This window comes from Lycorma delicatula, chromosome 4 (assembly GCF_047948215.1).
Source record: "Lycorma delicatula isolate Av1 chromosome 4, ASM4794821v1, whole genome shotgun sequence".
Lineage (NCBI taxonomy): Eukaryota > Metazoa > Arthropoda > Insecta > Hemiptera > Fulgoridae > Lycorma > Lycorma delicatula.
In genome coordinates this window covers 86,790,843-86,812,147 of record NC_134458.1, presented here as the reverse complement: position 1 = coordinate 86,812,147, position 21,305 = coordinate 86,790,843, and the positions used below count along the sequence as shown (strand labels likewise).

The 21,305-nt window shown below is 30.7% G+C and overlaps 1 protein-coding gene across 1 annotated transcript in view; it reads right to left on the bottom strand.

Moving 5' to 3' along the window:
* The window catches only part of LOC142323623 (synaptojanin-1-like), a 116,936-nt gene extending 97,590 nt beyond the window's left edge, over positions 1-19,346 (bottom strand). The window contains exons 1-4 of the mRNA XM_075363499.1: positions 19,140-19,346; positions 11,261-11,347; positions 5,726-5,993; positions 1,150-1,314 (exon numbers count right to left, since the gene is read on the bottom strand). Of these exons, the coding sequence (XP_075219614.1) occupies positions 1,150-1,314; positions 5,726-5,993; positions 11,261-11,347; positions 19,140-19,266 (647 nt within the window). The 5' untranslated portion in view covers positions 19,267-19,346. The remainder of the gene's footprint in view (positions 1-1,149; positions 1,315-5,725; positions 5,994-11,260; positions 11,348-19,139) is intronic.
* Between the last annotated feature and the right edge of the window lie 1,959 nt (positions 19,347-21,305).

Genomic DNA, 21,305 nt, shown 5'->3' with positions numbered 1-21,305 from the left:
CATAAATAACTATTAAATGAATCACACAAGATATGTAAAACAAAATACTGTACCGGCACGACATGATACGCTCAAAGCAAAAGATTAATAACTGAATGTGGCTGCTTCAGTTTACAATAATCTAGCACAGGATAGTACATGTGCAGGTAAAAAGAAAAAGGTGACTCATTTTAACCATCAAAATATTTCTGTAGCTACAATGTACATATATTATGTTACTGATGAGTCACTTCCGTCCATCATTATAAGCGATAAAATGTTGCATTGCAGTAGAAAAATAAGTCATAACACCGATATGTCACTACAAACAATATACATACTGTACTTATGTATTAACAGCATACCAAACCAACCAAAAGAAAAGTTTTTAGTCACTATATCTGATAAGTCATTATATCTGTTGTCACTATAAACGATACTTACTATATATAGCTACTGAATTTTCTGTACAAGATTTAAAAAATGAACTCTAGGACTCTAAAATATTGAGAAATATAAGAGGACTGTTATAAACTTCTTTAACTCTTTTAGATATTAAAAAAATGCAACTCGAGTTAATCAGTTCCTCTTAACAGCTTTGTATAATATGTACGTAAAACCAAACACTATTAATACAAAACATACATACATATAAATACAAAATGAGAAAATCTTAAGAAACCATCTCTAAGTTTAGGAAGAAAATTTGTTCGATTAACTAAAGCAAAGAGAATAACTCTTTAAAAACTAACAGCTGTAGAGCTAAGAAAGTAAAACATTTGTAATTAGGTGTGCTCTCTCTCTTTCTTCTTTTTTTAATAATAATAATTTTAATAATAATAAATGCAATAATTTTCTTATCTCAACTAATGAGCTAACAACCATCAACTTCAATAATTTATCAGAGATAGAGTATTAATAGTTACTTAATTTAAAACTAAAAATACTATGTAGTATAGTACTGCTATATAATACTATATAGTAAAAAATACAAATGTAATATTTACATTTTACAATAATTATTTTACAATGAAATCAGTACTATGTTTTCTATTATCTTTTATTGTCTTATGGAAATAAATTTTTCATGAAATAGTATTTTAGAATAATTTTATTGTCTAAACCAACATTATAATAAAATCAGATAAGACAGAATAAAATTCATATTACCTAGTTCCAGCTCTCTCACAGCTTAATCTTGATATAACTATAGCTCTTGCTTGTCTATGACCAACATATACAGTACGAACTTCAACGCTACCACAAACTGCTTTTAATAACCATTCTTTACAGTTAACACCAAATCTTAATAAATGAACATGTAACATCCGATTCCTTTTAAAAAAAATACAAATAAACAAAATATATACAAACAAGTAATAAAACAATAAAACTGTATGCAGCAAAAATTCCCAATAACATAAATCAATACTGCTTATTAAATGTTAATAAGAAATTACAAATAAACATTTTTTCTATGTACTGGTGAATTTAATTACATATTTAAATAAATAATTAACAGTTTTTTTGTTATTGCATAATTATTGGTTATGTAATTAAATTTTACATTTACATTCATGAACATACAGAAGTTAAATTTTTTATCATTATTTTAACGACTATATTATACAATATTGTTACAATTTAACAACATAAGATTAAATTATTTATTTGTGTTACACTTGTATTAAAATACACAAGTTAAAATAAACTTCAGAATGGTGGGTTAGGAACCTAAAAACTGGGCAATGCAACTCTTAGGCCTGAAAAAATTTAGTAAGAACAAAAAGATACAAATCACATGTGATAATGCATAATTATTCCCAGGAACAAAAAGTTTCCATGCCAGACATATCAGGGGAAATGATGAATGAATCGGCTTCTCATCTCCTGTCAATAAGCCGAAGAATATAACTGCATACCAAATACCAAAAGTTCAAACATAAAAACTTATAAGCACACCTCGTAACTGAACATATTATAATGAAGATAATGGGTGTATAATACACAATATTACTCTCAGAGAGAGTAACTTTGATGAATGCCAATTGTATCTCAGATAACTGTGTCACAGCCATGAAAAAGATTCAGATAAATAGCATAACAACAAACTAATGTATCTCTGTATATTATGAAATCATGTATATAATACCTTTATTGAATAAAAAATCCTTATAAATGATGCTACCACTCCATTGATGGAAGACAATATCCCTCATAATTGGTCTTCCATCAATGGAGTGTAGCATCATTTACAAGGCTTAATATCATATACTTTTCAGTTGGCCTAACACACAATGTGTAAATATTTATTTGGCTCAGACAGCCATGAGAAACCAATTAACTCTGTTGTACTTACTCCTAGTAAACCTAGCACAAGATATTTTAATTCTTTAGAATGGTTATTCCATTTTACCAGTCACTTGTCTAGAATCTGGCTGCCTACAACAGATTGGTTACAACACCTAAACATACATACATTAGACTTAAAGAAATAACTAATAAATATGTAAATTTTAACAGCAAACTGAGCTAGTTACAATTTAAAAAAATAAATCTTTTTACTAATGTTAAAATGTTTTCAACTCCATCTTTAGACATTATCTGCAACTAAAAAGTAAAATTATATTAGCAGTCACACTTATGTCAACTAAAAATGTTGTCAACATTTTGATCTTAGTAAAGAATGCCTGTTAAATTTACATTTAGCTAAATTTGATAATTTAAGATTAATTAAATGTATAATTTTATCATAGATTACTGATAAAAAAATCATCACTGAAGTATATTTTTGATTTGTTTTGATTTTACAATTTAGTTTTTTAATATTAAAACTAATTTTAACAAGGAGTCATAAAAAAAAATTACATATAAAATTAATTTATATCTAAAGCAACCCTTTATTTGTTCCGCTGCAGTTCACAAAATAGAAAAACTTTAATATAAAACAAGACTATAAAATAATACAACAGAGTAAATTTAAAAAAAACAACAAGGAAAGGGTGCACAGAAATATAAAGGAAATATGATTATGCAGATTAAGATAACAAAAAAAAAAAGAAAATTTCAGCATCAGTTCTCACACCCACATACACTGCAAATGTAAGTATAAATAAGAAAAAATAACTATAATAAATTAGGCTAAAATAAATGATTTCTTTTACGTAAACTAAAATAAATGATTTCTTTTACGTATATAAATATACAAGCATGTTTAAGGAAAACAGAGCAAAAAATTGTTAAAGTTAAAAATGTAATGTAAACTAATACTAAATAGATTAGTTATAATTACTGACTTGTTATAATTAAACCACTTTACTTAAAATGTCATATCTTCATTACACAAACTATGTTATCATTAAAATAAAGAAAAATACTAACACTTTTAATTATTTATTAAGTGCTTGCTTTATATCCCAAATCAATTATTTAAAAGAAATTTATAAACTGCACAGAAGGAAAATAATACATAGCAATTTATTTTCAGTTATACTGTTAATTATAATTATTGTAACCTTTAAAATGTATAACATTTTACAATTGAACACAGTAAGTAACCACATTTAAATGAATAAAATAACAATAATATGAATTTTAAAGTAGTAACATTTAAATGAATTGCATACACTCAGTTGAATTCAGATTTATTTACTTAAGAATTCATGACAATTTAGGCTACTTAAATATTAAATAACTCCAAAGTAAATTTCAATACTCAGTTGTTAAGCTACTTAAATATACACATATATTAATTTATAAAAAATAAGATTCCAAAAAAAATTATTTACTGCACACTCCAGGAATTATGTAAAATCATATGAAATTGTATGTCATTAATACACAATATTAATACATTGTATATCATTAAGTGATTCACACTTTAAGGAATATTACTTAATTCTACAATAAAAAGACTGGAAAATATTACGATATAGCATAAAACAGGGACTATTACACTTTTTCAGAGGACTATTTTTAATCAATATCACTTCAGCCATTAGAAAAGCTCTTTGTACAGCCACTGGATAACAGACAGAGACCCCAGACAAGTTTACAAGCAGATCTGCTTCCATCTAACAACACAAATATCAAGGACGCAATAATTCAAAGACTTCACCAAATCCTTAAAATGGATCCAATGAGTGCCTAGTAAAAAATCACCAAAAAAAAGTATCAATAATAATGGAAAGAGATGGATTGTGAAAAAGGGATAATCTACCCACTGAGATACAACAAAACAAGAAAGTTTCACCCAAAGGAATACCTACGACCTCTTCTAGGCAGTGAGTCTCCATCCCAGCAAATATTTATTAGGAGAAAGGAATATTTTTACCCAGCATCAAAGCAGGATATTAACGTAAAGTAAATTTTGCCAGACCAAATGATATACATGCTGTAACAGATTTCTTTACATTCAGACGTAAAAAAGCTGCTTGAGAAGAGGCTCAGGTTTCCTTAAGCAAAATCCTTGCTCAACTCCAAAATTGTGTAGTTTATGGAAGTATCCAAATGAACTACATAAACAATTCAGCCAGACCCCGACATTATGTAAAAGGACTAAGCAAAAATTTCAAGTTTACTTGTTCATCATAGACCAAGACTCAGCATAATCTACCGTGAAAGAGTATGTATAAACGATTCATATGAATTCCAAAAGTCTCTAGATAGCTCGTGCACCTTGTTGAATCAGAGTCCATAGGTGGTTGCATCACTTATTCAAGTAGATAGTGCACCAGTAGCTTTTTTTCACTATGGGATTGCCAGACAAGAATGTGTCAGAATCCAACAATAGAACAGTAGTAAGAAGACAGAACTGATGAGCAGATACTATTAAAATACAACTAGTTTAACAGGACTACCTCCCACAATGGAAAACAACCACTAACCATCTGTGGCACACTGATACACAATGAAGAATAGCGATTAAAAGAACAATCTTAAATTTTAGCTGCACTAAAATTCCTGAAAATATCAAATAAATAATGAAGTAAACAGTTTACTAATTCTTAATTTAAGTTTTATCAGAACTACTATTGCTGCAGAAATATTGAAACATCAGTTTTGATTTTTTCTCAGTTTACTAAAATCAGCACAATAATTTTATTCATTCATAACAGGTGCCCATTTATGAAGTATTATCTTCCAATGCTTACCAGTAGCTGAACTGGAGAAACTGACTTATGAATGACCACTGAGAGCTAACTATCACCGAGACAAGAAATACTGTACAAATCTACTATAGCGTTAAAAGGAAGTTAAACATTAATAATCCATGTATTTATGGGTAAGTGAATTTATACCCTTATGCAGCCTGAAAAAATTAACTGGTTATCAAAAAACTGGTACAATGACAACAGTATGTGTTCAGTGATAAAGAATATTTTTTGAAATTCTGAATTATGGACATACCCATTACGTTAAAGCCAACACAGTAACTCATCAAATAATAAGTTACTCTTCACTAACATATTTACACTCCTATAGGTATGCCAAAATAACATAGTAAAAAATAAACAAAACTTTTTTTGATAGCCCCACACACAAACACACACACACATTTTTGCTAACATATCATTCAATTCTTCATCTCACGCCATCTTACTCATTAAGATATATATATATATATATATATATATATATATATATATATATATAATTAAAATATATGCATACATTAAAGTTAAACAGTGGTCCCAATAAAGCTCCAACCGTTATTATAACATGAAGGTTAAAAAAAGGAACTAACCAAAAAAACCTATTATCAGTGATATTAATCCTTTTTCTTCTTTGAGCACATAAAGTAATATCAATAGAATCTCCCTGAGATGACCACGAAAAGTAAAATGTCCCCGAATTTAGAAGCTTTCGTACTTCAGAAATTCTTTCTTCATCTTGCACCTGATTTCTTAATGAAAAAAAAGTTGTTTGTGTAATACGAAAAATTTCAGAATCACTCACTTTACCTACAGAAATACACCCGGTTACCATAACAAGATATAGAACTGTACTTTCTCCTGCAACAAAAGAAAGAAAAAACTAATAATAATAAAACTTAAAAATAAAACTTTTTTATGTGAACAGTAATAATGCACATTATTACTATGCACATTTAATGTGCATAGTACAATGTGCACATTAAACTATGTGCATAGTATATTATGCATACTATATGAATCAACCCGATGACAGAAATATAATGTGAAAGTTGTGCCTCCTTTCAGACTCGTAACTAGCTTGACTGGAAAAATGTTAGATTGTTTGCAATATATATAATATTACAAGAAATTTAGTACTGTTTTAATAATATGAAGAATGTAAATTTCTGTACAAAGAGTAAGTTTGTTACAATCTTCATAGGACAAATAGCAAATCATTTAAAAATTCTCTTTATTTATATACATATAATTAATTGCAAGATTGAAACCTTCAGATAGAGTCAATTAAAAGTAATAACACTTACCTAATAGAGTGCTTTCAAAGCTTTCACTTCATCATCAGCAAATTAAAATTACAAATTACACATCTATTATATCAGCTTATCATAATTTGTCAATAAAATTTTTTTGGGGGGAAGAAAAGAACATTTCCACATTATCATAACCCGGAAAAAACCATAACAAAACAAAAACTAAAACTAGATTAAAACTAAAATGACTACCAGAGATGAAATTTTAAAAATAAGTAATACGTTAAAAAGAAAAAACAAAATGAAAAAGTACAAAACTAAAATAAAACAAAAATAAAATTTAATGAAGTCCAAGAGGAATGTAAAGGGCTCCTTCTCAGATAACAGAAAGAATAAACATAACATGAAAATCATAACAAGTATAAAAAAAACAATTACAACAACAATAATGTTAAATGCTATGTAAAATACTAACACATCAAAGAAATAAAAACAGCCAGTCTAGAATATCCTTATCATTGCCCAAGATTTGACAAATGTTTCTGGGCAATTTAAATTTACAACGCAAGGCTGTACAACTTATGCAACCAACAAGGCCATGGTGTACAGTTAAGCGCCAATTAAATTGTACACAGTGATGCATTTTCTGCTGACATGAGATACCCATGAATGTGACTCTGGTACGTCCTAACCACAATCAGTAGAGGATTACTTCCTCTCGATGGATTTTTCTGCATAAAGAGTTCCATGGCAACACAGTACCTTTGATGTGCCAGAGTTTATTGTCCACTGTAGCAGTCCAGTCACTTTGCCACTTTGCTTGAAGAGTGTGTTTTATACAATTAATAAAATCGGATGTAGTAAGATGAGTGGTGAAGGACAGTTGACTACATGTGTTTTTAGCAGCGGAATCTGCACATTCATTACCTGGAATTCCCATGTGGTTAGAAATCCAGCAGAAACTCACTTGTGTTGCAATGGTTTAATTCAGCATTTGCATTATAGAATTCGATGATAGGATGTCTAGAATAAAAATCTTCTAAAACTTGGAGTGCACAACACAAGTCACTACAAACATGGATATGATGGTACTTTCAGTTAATAATAATCAAAGCCTTATTGATAGCATATAGGTCAGCAGTAAATACACTTGCAATACTAGGTAGGCCAAACATGTAGGTTCTATCATTAAAAACAAATGCGCATCCAGCGGTATCACTCTGTTTTTCTGTATACAGAAATGGATCGTCTGGGTTTGTCTTGGAGAGAAATTGGTAAAACATTTGCTGAAAGACAAAAATGCTGTTGATATTTTATTGTGTATGGTAAGGCCAAAATTAAAGTTTATAGTTAATTCTCCAAGGAGGATATGAACAGGAAAAACTGAAGATGTGTCAAACTTAAAAGGTGTAGTAAATACTGGATATGAACACCCATAGGTGCTGTATATCATGGAAGGTCCTCATACCTTTGGAAATGAGAATTTGCAAGGACTGCTCACAAAAATCGGATAATTTGGTTGTCCTTTAAGATGGGTAGAGTAAGATGGCAGAAGCTGATCCCATCTATCACAGAGTGATATCACTGTGGCTGATATCAGAGTGGCTCACTGCATGCAGTCAACAAGTATGCTTGCTACAGAGCTTGATCTACTGGCACTTTTTTTTAAAAGGTGGAGGAACCCCATTTACAGGCGCCTGGACAGTGTCGAGCTCGCTAACAGGTTCTGCAAGGTGTTATTAAATGCATATGTGTTCCTGCACACTACCAACTAAACCTCCACCACTGACTACCCACCCTTCCTGGTACAGCTGTGATGTGCATTACTTCAGGAAGGGGGTATACGCCCTCACACACATTCAGACACCACACTCAACAAACACGGACCTCACACCAAACTAAAATCTCACCACACACTCCACGACATCCTATCATCACTCAGAAAACTTACCTCATGCCACACCATCCGCACACCAAAGCCAGTCACATAAGTAAACATCTCACAGACAATCGAACACTATAGCATACTTACCACACGGGTCACCATTGGATGCGGGAGCGAAGTGCCCATGACCTCATCACACCCAGGCGACCCCCACACATACAGGAAACCCCTAGGCTCTCAGCCATGTGCCTGTTTGCCCCCGCACCCTCCAACAATCCCTTCTTCTTCCCCTGCGAGACTCCTCCCAGACATACAGCTCTTCCATGATCTTCCTAGAAAACCACTGCTACTCCTACTGAAGATGGCTACAGCCATCCAGTTTTCCACACTTTCCAACATGATCTGCTGCAGTTCCTCTGGGAGGAAAATTTTCCTTCTATCTATGGTGTCCAATATTTCCCTCCTCGCATCCTCAAATTGGGGGCAGCAAAAGAAGACATGATATGCTGTCTCTTCCTCGTCTACACACACCGGGCAACTAAAAGAGTGATCTAGCTTAAACTTAAAAAGGTATTCTCTGAACCCCCCCACAACCCACTAGAAACTCTGTGAGACAGTAATTCAGCAAGCCATAGGCCCTCTCACACAAACTTCTCAGGTCCCCAATTATGCGGTGTCCATCGGTCTCTATCACTAGTGTCCCACTGCATCTGCCATTCTCTCCTCATTTCTTCCATAATGGAGCTAGCCACTCTCCCATTTTTCCACAGGTGTTGACACCCATTGCTCTTTAATCTTCTTCCTGCGGATGATCTCCAGATCAACAGGTAAAAAGGTAACAAGGTGTGCTCTTGTCCCACCGACAAGAGCACACTGAAACGAATGTTGTCAGGTCCAGGGGAGGTGTCACGTGAGTGCATGTGACAATTTGTTGAATGCAAATGAAGCTTTTAGTTCACCAACATTTAACGATAATACTTTCATCTATAGACTCAAATTCATTATTGTATGATGAGGTGAGAGACACCAAACAGAAACAATCTGTGAAATTAGCTGTGACTGCAGAAGGTGATGAACGTAGTTCTCCTTCATGAATAAGCTCGAGAATATGTTGTTTCTGTAATCCGCAAATAGCACGTAACTTCTTCTATACAGTAGATGTGGGAGTAGTGCGTGAGATGGTTATCTATGTGTTTCGTCCATGAGTTTCTCTTTTTCTCGTAGCGTCTAAAAATACCTGATGACATATTGCTCTGGCCTTATGTACAAATTTAGGTGTCCATCTGAAGGCCTGCGGCTAAATTTACGCAGTGCCTGCTGTTGTTTCCTAATAGTGTTTTGGCAGTCATCATTCCACCAAGGAAGGAAGGGACGTCTAGGGTTTCCAGATGTTTGTGGAATGTATCTAGTGGCATTTTTGAGTACCAGGAATGTCAAAAGGTAAGTTGATCAAGGGCATCTGCACCATCATCATACTGAGATGGGAAGGTAACCATTCCAATCTGCCTTTTCAACAATCCATCTCCATGCTCTTTTGTTCACCCCACAGTCGACACCAAAAGATATAATAATTGGCCTGAGGTCACTGCTGTAAAAGTCATCACTAACAGACCAATTAAGATGAGGGAGTAAACTTAGTGAGCATAAGATGTTGATGGTGGACAATATACCAGACGATAACAACACGAATGTGCTTGATCCATCATTCAGTAGAGTCAATTAAAATTAAAACCTTCTTTGTATACAATGGTATGACAGTGAGTCACTGTCTTAAATGACTAAGTATAAGCAGATGTAATAGATATAAAATTTGCAATTTTGAACTGCATATGATGAAGTGAAAACTTCAAAAGCTCTCCAGTAGTTAAGTGTTCTTACTTTTAATTGATTCTATATGATGGTTTCAATATTACGAGGGTTATTTTTTTTCAAGGTCCGAACGGTCACGAAATAAAAGCCAGCGAAAAAATCGGATGAACCTTTGCGCATATGTGTTGCGCAGCATCTCTAGTATGGCCTTCAATCACGCCGCGTCACTTTGTTTAGTTCTGAACGCGCAGCTAGCACGTAAACATGTCTACAACAATAGCATCTCCTGCCAAGTGTGAAGTGCGTGCGGTAATTCGATTTCTTCAGGCTGAGGGGTGTAATGCAGCTGAAATGCATCACTGCAGCCTCATACTGCGTGACTCTTCAACGTCTTTTGTCGTCAAGGGCAATTCAGAATAAGTGGAGAGGAATGTTGTCATCAGGCATTGTCTTTCTCCATGGCATTGCTAGGCCGCACACTGCAGCTGTAACAAAGAAGCTCCTGCAGCGTTTTCGTTGGGAAGTGTTTGATCACCCACCATACAGCCCGGACTTGACTCCATCCGATTTTCACCTCTTTGCTCACATGAAACGCTGGCTAGGAGGACAACATTTTGGCACAGACATCGAGCTGCAGACCAGCGTAGAAACATGGCTGAAAACACAGGTGTTCTATGACGAGGGTATTGGAAAGTTGGTACCATGCTACGACAAATGTCTAAATCAGAGTGACGACTATGTAAAGAAATAGCGAAACTGTATAAGTACTTGTTACAAATAAAAAACTTTTTATTCTCACTGTGGTTTTAATTTCATGACTGATCGGACCTTAAAAAAAATAACCCTCATATAATTAATTAAATAATATAATTCGACACATTGGTTGTAAAAATGTTTGAAAAAAATATATATATAAATATATTTATTTATGAAATATACATATAAATAAAAAATACAAAAATCCTGCAAATGTTCATAACACTTGAGTGTATATAGTATGAAAAATGTTATAAAATTGTTCTAAATAAATCATCTATTGAAGAGAACTCAATACTAAATGTCCAACTTTGTTAAACTTTTGGTAATAATTTAACTTATTTAAGATTTAAAAATTGTTCAATAAAATTTTTTTCTGTAAAAAAAATTAACAGAACTAATTGTATCTTAAAAGTCACACTCACCTGCATTCAGCTGAAGAACTCCCAAGCATCCATATGCATCTAGAATTCTCGTATAAGACCGTTTTACAGACTCTTTTTCTTGAGGAGCTGAAAAAAACAAATTATGATTAAGGGTCTGAGGCAAAAAAAATCATTAGATATAACTGCTTAAATATGATTTTCATATTCTGCTGAATCTTGTCTTTCATATATCTTACAAAACTTTCTTAAAAATGTTTAAACTCGACTAAAGTACACATCACTTTAAGATGAAAATTAAAACCTTCACCTGTGTCTGAAGCAATCTGAGATTACAGACAATCTGTGAAGAAACTTAACATAAATTGAAAACTAGCTCATACACCAGGTAAAGTGTTTACAACTTTCACGTTAAAATGTATGTAGTTGGTTTTGAAAACATCAGTTTTTAAAACACAGTGCATAATATAAATGAAAATTCAAAAACTCTTTCACTGTAAATGTAATAATCTATTACATACATTACTATAAAGGACATAAAAAAAATAACAAAAAGTTTGGAGATCTAAAAATAATTTCATTGACAGCAAAACTATCATATAAAACTGTACGTTACAAATAGCTGATGATAAAATAATAACACTTTCATTAACCAAGATGATAACGGTAAAGTGAAAGAAATATGAAAATGGGGTGCAATTCACAAGTTTCAGCACTATCATCACTTTTAGCAAAAAATCATACAAAATTATATAAAAAATATACTAAAGTATGGAGCAAAACTTAAAAACGGCAGCTGAGTGAAATGAATCCTCAAGCCTATAGTCCATAGGCTTCCAGTAATAACCTAACTTCATTAGTTTAAATATGAAAAAACCTAGGGTAATGCAAAAAAAAATGACAGCTAGAAATTAGATGTAAAAATTGCACAGCAAACATGCATACAAATATAAATTTGGTTTAATATTTATTAAAAATTCTGTAAAGAAACAGAAAGTAACCAGATTCAATTTATTTTACATTAACTTATGAAAAAATGTTAATAATAGTGTTAAAAAAATTGAATAAACTGTAAAACATAAAAAATTAAAACTTCACAAAACTGTCACCAAAAATATATTTTGATGCAGGTTTATAGCATTTTTAAATAATTTAAAATCAGAAAACCCTTATAAGAGTATAATAGCTCAAATTACTTATTTTTACAAGTCACTGCAGATTGATACTTGGAGGGATCATTACAGATAGCATTATTTTTTATTTAAAAATACTTGTTTTCAAGGAGTAGTTTCTGCAATCATTCCAATGTAATCTTTGGATTGTGATGCAGTCATTGTTTTGCCGGGAACATCTATACCCATAAATAACATATATAACCATAAATGATCTATCAGCAACCAGGAACTCATTTTGTACTTACATTGTCTCTACAATAATTGATCTGGTTCTCAATTAATACGGGTTTTCTTCAACTTATGTAACAACTGTTATCACAATTTGGACAGCACATATACTAACCAATTTAATGAAATGAAATTTATTAATATGTAAATTATAAGCTATACTTATGGCATTTCTGTTTTGTGTATTATAAGGTTTGTCCATTTTAAACAAGTAAAGTTGAATACCAGTGTATATTTTGAAATTTAGTAATTTTAAAACTTCCAATCATAAGACTGAACATTTATTTCACCCAATGGCCACTTCAAACTTTGTTTTATTTTACAAATATAAAAGGATAACAAATGATACTAATCTAAGTGAGGGAAGAAGTGTGGCTAGAAAGTAGATTACAAGTGAGTGGTAGTAATGGGAATGTAAGGATCAGCGAACTACGTAACATGAATGTTGTGAATCATCACCTGCCCCTCCTTTTTTGCCTGCCTTTCCCTCTTCTTAATAGAAATTAAATCTAATTAAAAATCTGGTTTTATGCCATTAAAATTTCAACCATATTAATATCCACCCAACTCTAAATCATAAAAATTCTGTCAACAGTGAGGGTTTTGTCAGAATTCTACAGATGGTTAACACTATTAGTCTTCCCATGCAAGAAGTTGATAAGTTGAGGCTTGGTTGAAACACATATTTAGCTACTTGAAGATCCTCGATACTTCTCACTCATTATTGTACTATTAGTTTCTAATTAATAACAAGTTTTAGTCAGGCAATCCATGGATATAAAAAACTATCCACACAAATAGTTAAACAAAGGACATGGCTATCTCGAGACCTCATCTAATCAAAAAAGCTGCGCTAGACATCTGGTAACTTCCAGAATTTCATATAAATCAATTAATTTATAGTGAGCGTGTTTCTAGACTTTTAAGAATAGATACTAACTTCATTGTTGCTATCAGAATAGGGAGACTGAGAGGAGAATGGATTATCTAAATAATTATTACTACAAGCAGTAATTTTAATGGTAGCAATCCATTAGCCAGTAGTTAAAATGTTGATTGTAACAATATACTAGATAATGTAATCTCTATAATTTATAACCAACCCCTAATTTGTTAATACCAACAAACAGTAATAGGATTACATCGCCAAACAAATGCACTAGCTTTCATAAAAATCTTCAAAATATTAAATGTCAATAAATAAGGATTTCACACTAGCATTCTCTGTGTCCTGCATACTTAGTTATGGCTGGAAAAGAATATGTATTATTTGTCACAACCTGTGAAGGTACTCATTGTAGTAACTATTATAAGAAGTACAATAACTTCTTAAACAACTTCAAGCTTGATACACATCAGATATTGAGTACATTGCAGAGAGCAATATAAAAGAACTAATAGCATTTTCTATAGAATTTAATCAATTTTTAAAAAACAGATTAAAAAATCAACCCACTTTTCTAAATTCTTTCTTATATAAAGCCAAATGCTTTAACCAAATTGTCAAGATGATCAATAAAAATTATACTCTTGACATACCATTCTTCAACAATTCAACATATCCTTAATGCATGGGGTTCCATATCTTTAGAACCCATTTAGAAGTTTTGGAACAAGATTACACCCTAAAAAAATGCAATAGCTTTTATAAAATCTTCAAAATGTCAAATGATAGTTTGGAATCATTTGGAACTACACAAAGGACTATTTTGGAGAATGAATTTAACCTGAAATATGAACTGTTAAAAGCTTGATAAAGAATTCTAAATTACATTGTATGCTACAACATAACTACATTATATAAAATATGCTACAATTTGTCACATGAGTTGTGGTAAAACTGTAACAATCTCTTATGGAATTAATATGAAAGAAACATGATGTTATGAAAACTGCTACTGAAAAAGTAAATTATAAAAATATAGTTGGAACTTCAGTAGACTTAAAAGTAATAACTGTTTTGTTAGGCATGGAGTTAGGTCATATAAGATACTGTTGTTTTATTTGTGAATGGGATAGCCGAGCTAGAGATCACCATTATCTAGTAAAACAGTTGAAGAAATATGAGAACTTAATTCCTGGTGAAGAAAAACATTACTCATGAGCCTCTGGTTAAGCAAGAAAATATTTTTACAATCACTTCATATCAAACTGAAATTAATAGAAAATTTTGTAAAAGCTAAAAAGGACAGTGAAGGATTCTTGTGCATAAAGCAGAAATTCTGAAAAGTGAAACAAAAATTAAAGAAGAGATTTATTTTTGTTGGCCCACAAATTAGGAAACTGGTTAGAGATAAAATGTTTAACTCTGTTAACCAATGTAGAACTCATTGCTTAAACAGCATTTAAAGACACATCTGAAAATTTTCTGGGTGTCCATAAATCACAAAATCACCAGGATATTTTATATACAATGATAAATTCATATAGAGCTATGAAATGTAAAATGTCACTAAAAGTCCATTTCCTGTATTAACATCTGGATTTCTTCCCATCTTCCAACCACATCTTAAGGCAGTAAGTGAACATTGTGAACATTTCCACTAAGATATTTCAGTGTTGGAAAACTGTTACAAAGGCAAATGGGGTGTTAATACGCTAGCTGATTACCAGGTGTGTAAATATGAAACCAGAATTTTTATATAGAAATACATGTGTATTATAGGAAAATGATAAAAAATATTTTATTTGATATATTGTCCATCGCTAGCTGTATATTTTTCCCATCTCTCTGACAATTTATGAATGCCATGCCAAAAAAACTGTTGCTCTTTTGAGGCAAACCAGTCATCGAGCCATTTTCGTACATTTTCATAAGTGAAGCACTCCTCAGCAAGTGCGTATCCCATCAATGCAAATAAATAGTAGTTGGATGGAGCCAAGTTAGGTGAGTAAGCCACGTGCGAAAGTATTTCCCAACTGAACACCTCAATCGTTTCCTTGATCGGTTTTTCTGTGTGTGATGGTGCATTATCATGAAGTAAAATCACTTTGTGTTGCCTTTTTTGATATTCTGGTCGTTTTTCACACAATGCTTGATTCAAATCGATCATTTGTTGTTGGTAGCGTTCAGTATTAATGGTTTCGCCAGGTTTTAGCAGCTGATAATAGATCACACCCTTCTGATCCCACCAGAGCATTGTCTTCTTTCTATAGCGATTTGGCCTTGAAATCGATGTGGATGGTTCGCCTGGAGTTACCCATGATCTTTTACACTTAGGATTTTCGAAATAAATCCACTATTCATCACCTGTCACAATTTGACGGAGAAATGACTTTTTTTTGTACCTGGCGAGCAGCATTTTACAAGTGGTTTTTCAGTTTTCTTGCTGTTATTCATTCAGTTCATGTGGAACCCATTTTCTCATCTTCTGGATCTTTCCCATGGCTTTCAAACATATGGAGACGACTTCTCGTGTTACATTTAATTGATGCATGAGTTGTTATTGCATTTGAGCGTCATCCTCATCTAACAACGCTTGCAATTTGCTGTATTCAAACTTTTTCAGTGGTCTTCCATGTTCTTCATTTCTCACGTCAAAATTGCCACTTTTGCATTTTTTAAACCACTCAAAGCAGTGTGATTTACCAAGAGCATGCTTACCATAAACTTCAACAAGCATTCAATGCAATTCTGGAGCAGTTTTCTTTAAACGGTAACAGAAAATCAATGCTGTCTGCAAATCGTAGTTTGTAGGTACAAAACTCAACATGTTCAATGTTAATTAAAAGTATGCTGTTGTATGAAACTTGTATTGTTGTGAGCTGAAAATCTTTGTCAGCTGTCAAAGAAAGAAAATGGTACCAATGATGCGGTTTGACAGTAACTATATTGACAGCTAGAGCCATCTATGGGTAAATTCCAGTTTCATATTTACACACCTGGTACTGTTGGACTTAAATTCGAGATGTACCTAAGGCAACCTACAAAAGGAGAGCATCTGCATCTGCTAAGAAATTTTAATGTAAGTAAATGGTATCCCATAATATTAGTTATATTAACCTTTATAAACTTTTAATGTTCCATTTCTATTAAATGAAGGTGACTGAAAGATTCTATTTACAAATATGTAATCAATGTAAAAAATAATACAGAGAAACATATCACACTTAGAGAAACATTAAAAAGGTTCTATTTTGTAAATCAGTGTTATCTACAGAGTAACTACACACTATAGTACTTGCATAGGCATAAGTATAAGTTCATACAATTTGTTTAAATTGTAACATTCATGACTCGAATGCAGCAGAACTTAGAGCATATGAAACAAAGCTACCAATCATTTTACTTTACTATATATTGTTTATAATTACAATTATCTGTTTCATTTTCCATATCAATCTATAAGAATATATACAATGTACATGTCATTGTATACATGAAAATAGCAGGCGAACTGGTTACCTAAACACCATAAGCAATAGGTTCAAAAATTAAGTCATAATTATTATAACTAACATTAAAAAACAAGTTAATAAATGAAAAACACAAATAAACAAATTAATTTCATTTAGTTATACTGAAAAAATTATCACTCATGACATAGAAGTACACAAAGCAACACATCAAGATCATATGCAACGATTATAAAAAAAGAAAAACATGTAAAGATAAAACAGCAAAAAAAATTATAATGAATTAAAACTTACTTCCTGAAATAATTAGAAAATAAAAGCATAAAAAATAATAAGTACCAAACTTCGTCAAATAATTAAAGTTTGAAAATGTATAGAGTGTATTAATTGGTATGCCATTTATTATGTTCTAAGAATATAAAACACATTACTTGATTGACATTTATCAAATAAATTATGAATTCTTAACTATGACAGATACAAGAATTTACCAGTAGCATTGTACTTTTCAGCAATAATTATAATACAAGAAAATTACCTGTGTGAAACTATTGAGTAACCTTTTAAAAATTAAACAGGCAAAATAAATGTTTGCTTTTATTAGATAATTGCAATAAAATTACAGCACTAGTCATTTTAAGCTGCACATATTACACAAGTACAAATGTATAGTTTCACACTTTATATTGTAAAAAAAATGCATATTTTGATTCACACCTAAAATGATATGAATTAAATATATCATTCAACATTTTGTTTAATTATAAAATATGCTACAGATAAGGAACTAGATCAAATTATTCCTCTCATTCCCAGAACTTCCCTTACAATTAATTGATAAACTGACAAAAGAGAATCAAACACATATTGAGTTCAAAAACTGAATTAAATAAAAATTCAATTTAATTTAATTCTAAAACTTGGTCAGAACTAGTAATACTGATACAAAATGATGATTGAATCTAGCTGCAACCTGTTCTCACAAATCTCAAATCGTATAATAACTTTGATGAGAATAAGAAAAAAGATACTTAAAAAAATAATAATAACACATTTGGATGGAAAAGCTGATAAGGTTTGGTTTTATATTTAAGTGGTTTTTGTAAATATTCAAACTAAATACTCAGCCCTAACTAAATACATATGTAATGAATACTCAATGTATATTTATTTTATAAAGAACCATGTAATAAAGATGTTTATTTAAATACTTATTTATTTTCAATAACACATCTTTAAGAATAAGATGTATTTCTCCACAGGTAACAGCAGAAACTGCTCTAGCATTCATAAGAAACTAAAAAAAAAACCATACGAATACCTTGATCAAAGCAGCATCATAAACACAAAATCAATAAGAGAATTGATTATAGTTTACATTAATGCATAAAACAAATGATTATATGAAATAATATTGGTGCAAATATATGAAGATACAAAAAAGATGGTGTCAAAGTGCTGTGAACTGAAACTGTGTGATGATATTAACAAACAATTAAGAATTTTATTACCTAAAATATCACTAAAACTACAATAAGTCTTGATAAGCACACAGTCTAAATCTAAATTCCAAGATTTTTTAAACATGCATCATTAGAGGACATCACAAATACTGCATAATTAACTGCATCCAACTTCCAAGGAAAAGGATAAATGGACGAAACTTTATTTTTTATGGAAATAAAACAGAACTTCACAAAAAAAATAAATACCAGCACAGAATCAGTGAAAAATGCATAACTAAAACATTTGTAGTGTGTATAATGAATTGCATACAACAAAAGTTATTTAACAACAGTAAACTAAACTTCACTGAACATAAACTTCAAAAAACAATCAAAAGAACAGTTAAACATATTATCATTTATATTCATACACAGCATAACTTAGATTATAATATAAATTTATGTTATAAGAAATAGCTTAACTGCTGAAGAAAATCAGTCTTCAACAATTACTAGAGTTAATTGTCCAAAGACAAACACGAAAGTTAAACAATTGCATACATAAGATATTAAAGAACTCGTATAAAAAAAATAATACTATTCATATATCTCGAGATATCTAGTATTTTATCAACGGCATTATAATAATTATTCTAAAATACTTTAAAACTTAGTTTCCTTGCAAAGTTTAATTATGTAAGAAGTTTATTTACTTACATAACACAGCGACTGCCTGAGATTCGAATAAAATGCAATCATCTTTATTCCTTTGCTCAAGCAAAACGCTATAAGGTTTAGGAGGATCATTTTTTCCAAACACACGAAAACCTTTTCCCATTGCCATTTTTGATATGCGTTCTTAACCTAACATTGACTCACAAATAACTTCAACACATCCCTGACAACCTCTACACTGTGCGCTATACTGACGTTCTCGATATAAATCGGCTGTCAGTACTGCTGGGTGCTGTTATTGACATAGACCAATCTAACAGATATTACTAGCGCTCGATTTCAAATTTAAACGAACTATTCTTTTGTTAATGTTGAGACTTAATATTTCAGTTTCGATTACACGCGATCTGAATTTTATTCCTAAAGGAGAAGGTAAAATAAATATAAATTAGTAAACTATTTTCGGCTAACTACAAGTTTAAATAAATCCCTATATTCAAGGTAAAGTAATACAATCCCGCCAAAATTCGAAATTGAAATAGTCAGATTAACGATCACTTAAAAGGAAATCTTATTTGACATTGGTTCTCTGTTTTGTCGACAAATTTTATTGTTATAAACTGTCTTTTGTAAGAACAATACGTTTATAAGGACAATACCTTATCTTATCTTATCATTAAGGACAATACCTTATCAATATCTTTTGTAAGAACAATACTTTTAATTCTTTAAATCTTTTCATTCCTTTGAAAGTTAAAATTATTGATCTCTGTAGATGTATTTTTCTTGAAAATATCAGTGAAAATTATTTTATTCCACTTATTTACAATGGTAATCAATATTATAAACTTTAGAAATAAGGTTTTAGATAAATTTATGAAAAAAAAATGATATGAGGAAATACATTCTTGTAAAATTCTATATTAAAATTTCAACACGAATAATTTTTTATAAATTTAGCAGTCTAATTTAAATCAAAAATGACTTAATTGTCTAATGATTTTTATAGGTACAAAATGTTTCTAAAATTCAGTTATAGCTTGACAGGCTATTCATTTGAAATCACACAGAACTAAAACAAATGAAAACTTGGTATTGTATCATACTGTTTGAAGTAGTAATTATTTTATTTGGGGATTAGAGTTGATTATCAGAAGTTTAAAAATACATGAAAATAGTGGTAGTGCCAAAAATGTAATAAAATACTAAGCTCTATTTCTTTTCAAAGAAAGTAATACTCTTGTTTATTGTTCTTATCATCATCATTGTTATCTTAGCATCATTTAAACAAAATATTTACCAAAAATTGAATGAGTAATTATTTAACATATTCCTATGAATAAATAATAGTTTCTTCTTTTGTGGTTGATATAGAATTATGTGACAAGATCTAATGATATTAAAGCATTAAAATTAGAAAGGTCTATTTTTATAGGTTAGAAAAAAAAGTCAGCATTCATTAAAAGAATAAATAAATAAACCAACCCTCATTAAAAGCAAACAAAAAAGATACTATTTAATTACAGTATATGAAAATCAATTATATAGTCATGTAATATGAATTGTAAGTCAATTATACAAGTTAATAAATTTTATAATTATACAGTTAAATCAGTTTCATGCTAATACCTCAGAAAAATTAGGAAGTGAGAATATAGCTATTCCAATATTTAGCCTTTGAGATACATATAATATTATTGTAGATAGTTGGTGGTCCCCTGCTTTTCATCATATTCATGTACAATAGTTTAAACTATGTAAGAGAAGGCGCACATGAACACAAGTAAAACTTGAATTTGTTTCATATCATAACAATAGCAATAGTACATACAGACTATTCTTAAAAGTTGAGAAATGTAGCCAAACAACTTGAAGAATAAAATTATGATAATCTCCAAAACATCCAAATAGAAGAAAGTAGTATAATAAAAGAAGTAAATTTAAATGAATATTTGAGAACAAGGACAAGAATATCTAAAAAAAACAAGAATTATAATTTATAAAATAGTCTTCATTACTACACTAACGAGGAACAGAGAACTGGACCACAAACACTAAGCATAAAAGTCAAGTAACCAATACAGAAATAAAATTTCTAAGAGGGGAAGAATTGAAAACAAGAAGGGACTGAATGAGAAATGCTACTATATGATAAGATGTATCACAGATACCTATAGCAGAAAGGAAAAACAGAAGAAAATAAAATGG